General features: G+C 42.5%; 1 protein-coding gene across 1 annotated transcript; it reads left to right on the top strand.

Annotated features, from left to right (window-relative positions):
* Nucleotides 1-729: 729 nt before the first annotated feature.
* LOC113785145 (uncharacterized) lies at nucleotides 730-1,975 on the top strand (the record flags this gene model as incomplete). Its single annotated transcript, XM_027331456.1, has 3 exons — nucleotides 730-806; nucleotides 1,359-1,656; nucleotides 1,766-1,975. Coding segments are annotated over exons 1-3 (585 nt in total), but the record flags the coding sequence as incomplete, so codon positions are not given.
* Nucleotides 1,976-2,168: the final 193 nt, after the last annotated feature.

The following is a 2,168-nucleotide window of genomic DNA, read 5'->3' as shown; positions in this document are numbered from 1 at the left end:
AATGCGATTTCATAGACGAGGCGGTAATCAAGTAGCAATTGACTTTAAAACCTCTTCTTTATCGCGGGCCCTAAAGACGATCCTTGCACCTTATAAATCTAATACTGTTGTTTCCTTTAGGAGCTGAAATGCCGACATCTACTATTCCATCAAAGAGCCTATTCGTCGTCGTAAGCCCTTCTAGTTCATCTACATCAGCTAATATCGAATCGCCTGTTGTGCCCCGAGAATGGTCTGTTACGGGCTATCATTCGTATCTTAAGGCAGTTCAGTTGATCGATCCAGGTCCATTCCGCCTCTCTTCGGGAAGGAGGTCGAGCAGGGCTTCTTTAACCTTGGGGAGTTCTTCTGAAGCTATGTCCGCTGACGAAGTTGGGGAGCTTGGCCAGTCTCTCTATCGCCCTGACCTTCGAAAGAGGATCCTCTTTTCTGGCACTAAGTTATCCTTCGCCCGATTCGACATCGGAAGAAGCCCCACTATACTATACTAGATTTAAGCAATTAATTCGGGTGTGGATCCATCAATGGCTAGACGCACTTCACTTTCTATCGGACGTCCGCGCAAGGAAAGCAAAGCAGTTATATGTTGTTATCCTATAGATTTCCAGTTTTCTGTCATAGCGGACCAGGCGAATTCCCTGGATTGAAGAAAATTACTTTTGATAGCCGGTTGGAGATGTGTTTATAGTTAGATAAGCTAAAAGTCATCTGCCGCCGAATCCCGCCCGTATGGATAGCTACTCCGACCTAAGATCCGTTCTTGCTGATCGTCTCACAGAAGCATTCCGCTTTGGCTTTGGAGCAACGTGAGCTATCTTTATCATGAGGGTAAGTCCGCAAGCGGGGCAAGGGAAGGAACTTGGAGACTCGTCTGCTTTAAATCGATAGAGTTGAGAAACGTCTGCTAATCATGGTACGAATTCTCTGTTTAGGTAAGTCTGATGTTCAAGTATCGATGAAAGTATCTATTTAAGTTAAATAGAAATGACTGCTGTTTAGGTAACAGAAGACAATGCCTGCTGGAGGTATGATTCCGATCTTTGCGCAATCATACAATAGCAGATATGTATTGGATTTTACATTTTTTGGGCTTTGCTTCAGGAGGTCGGTCTCGGTCAAATACTAAAAACACCAGGAACTGACATGACATCTAATAGTAGACGAATAGGAAAAGAATCCCCTGCACATGAAAAGGGCTCATATTTTAGTATAGTTTTTTAGGTTGCTTGTGATGCATCTGGAATAGAGGAGGTGTATTAAGTAAGGAAGGACATCCCATAGCATTCTTTAGTTAAAAACTCAATGAGGCTAAACAGAAGTATTCTACATATGATAATGAGTTGTATGCTGTGGTCCAGTCCCTTCGCCATTGGAGGTATTATTTTTTTATTACCTACAAAGTTTTTTCTGTTTTCCGACCACCTGAGATATCTGTACTCTCAAAAGAAATTCAAATCTAGGCATGCTAGGTGGGTTGAGTTCATTAACGAGTACTCTTTTTTTCTCAAACATCGTTCTGGTGTAGAGAATAAGGTAGCTGATGCTCTTAGTAGGGTACTTACTGTCCTTCAGATGATGAGTGCACAGGTGATAGGTTTTGATAGGATGAAGGATGAGTATTCTACTTGTCCTGATTTTGGTCTCATTTCTCAGGAGGTTAGGGATGCATAGAGACTATGTTGACTTTGTTATTCGTGAGGGTTCTCTGTTTAGAGCGACTAAGTTATGCATTCCTCGTACGTCACTTAGAGATTTTAAAGTTTAGGAAATGCATGCAGGTGGACTTGCTGGTCATTATGGAAGGGATTTGACTATCGCTCTAGTTGAAGATAGGTTTGATTGGCCATCTCTATCTCTAAAGAAGGATGTTTCTAGGATTGTTTCACAGTGTCGCACCTGTCAGTTGGCTAAGGCCAAGAAAAACGACACTGCTTTGTACACCCCTCTGCTTATTCCACACACACCCTGGAGAGATGTGAGTATTACACCAAGAATTAATTGACAAGCGGATGAGTTTTCTATGTTGTCTTTCGGTGCGCGCAAACATATCTTCTCGGACAGAGGGACCGGAAAGACTTCTACAGGCTTTCTTTTGCCCTTACCAATATGGAACTAGATGTAATCGAACTTACACTTTATGAAGGCAACCCAAAGAATAGACTGGTAGG

Source organism: Cicer arietinum, unplaced genomic scaffold (genome assembly GCF_000331145.2).
Source record: "Cicer arietinum cultivar CDC Frontier isolate Library 1 unplaced genomic scaffold, Cicar.CDCFrontier_v2.0 Ca_scaffold_5502_v2.0, whole genome shotgun sequence".
NCBI lineage: Eukaryota > Viridiplantae > Streptophyta > Magnoliopsida > Fabales > Fabaceae > Cicer > Cicer arietinum.
Note: the sequence above shows the minus strand (reverse complement) of the source record. Positions and strands in the feature narration are given on the sequence as shown.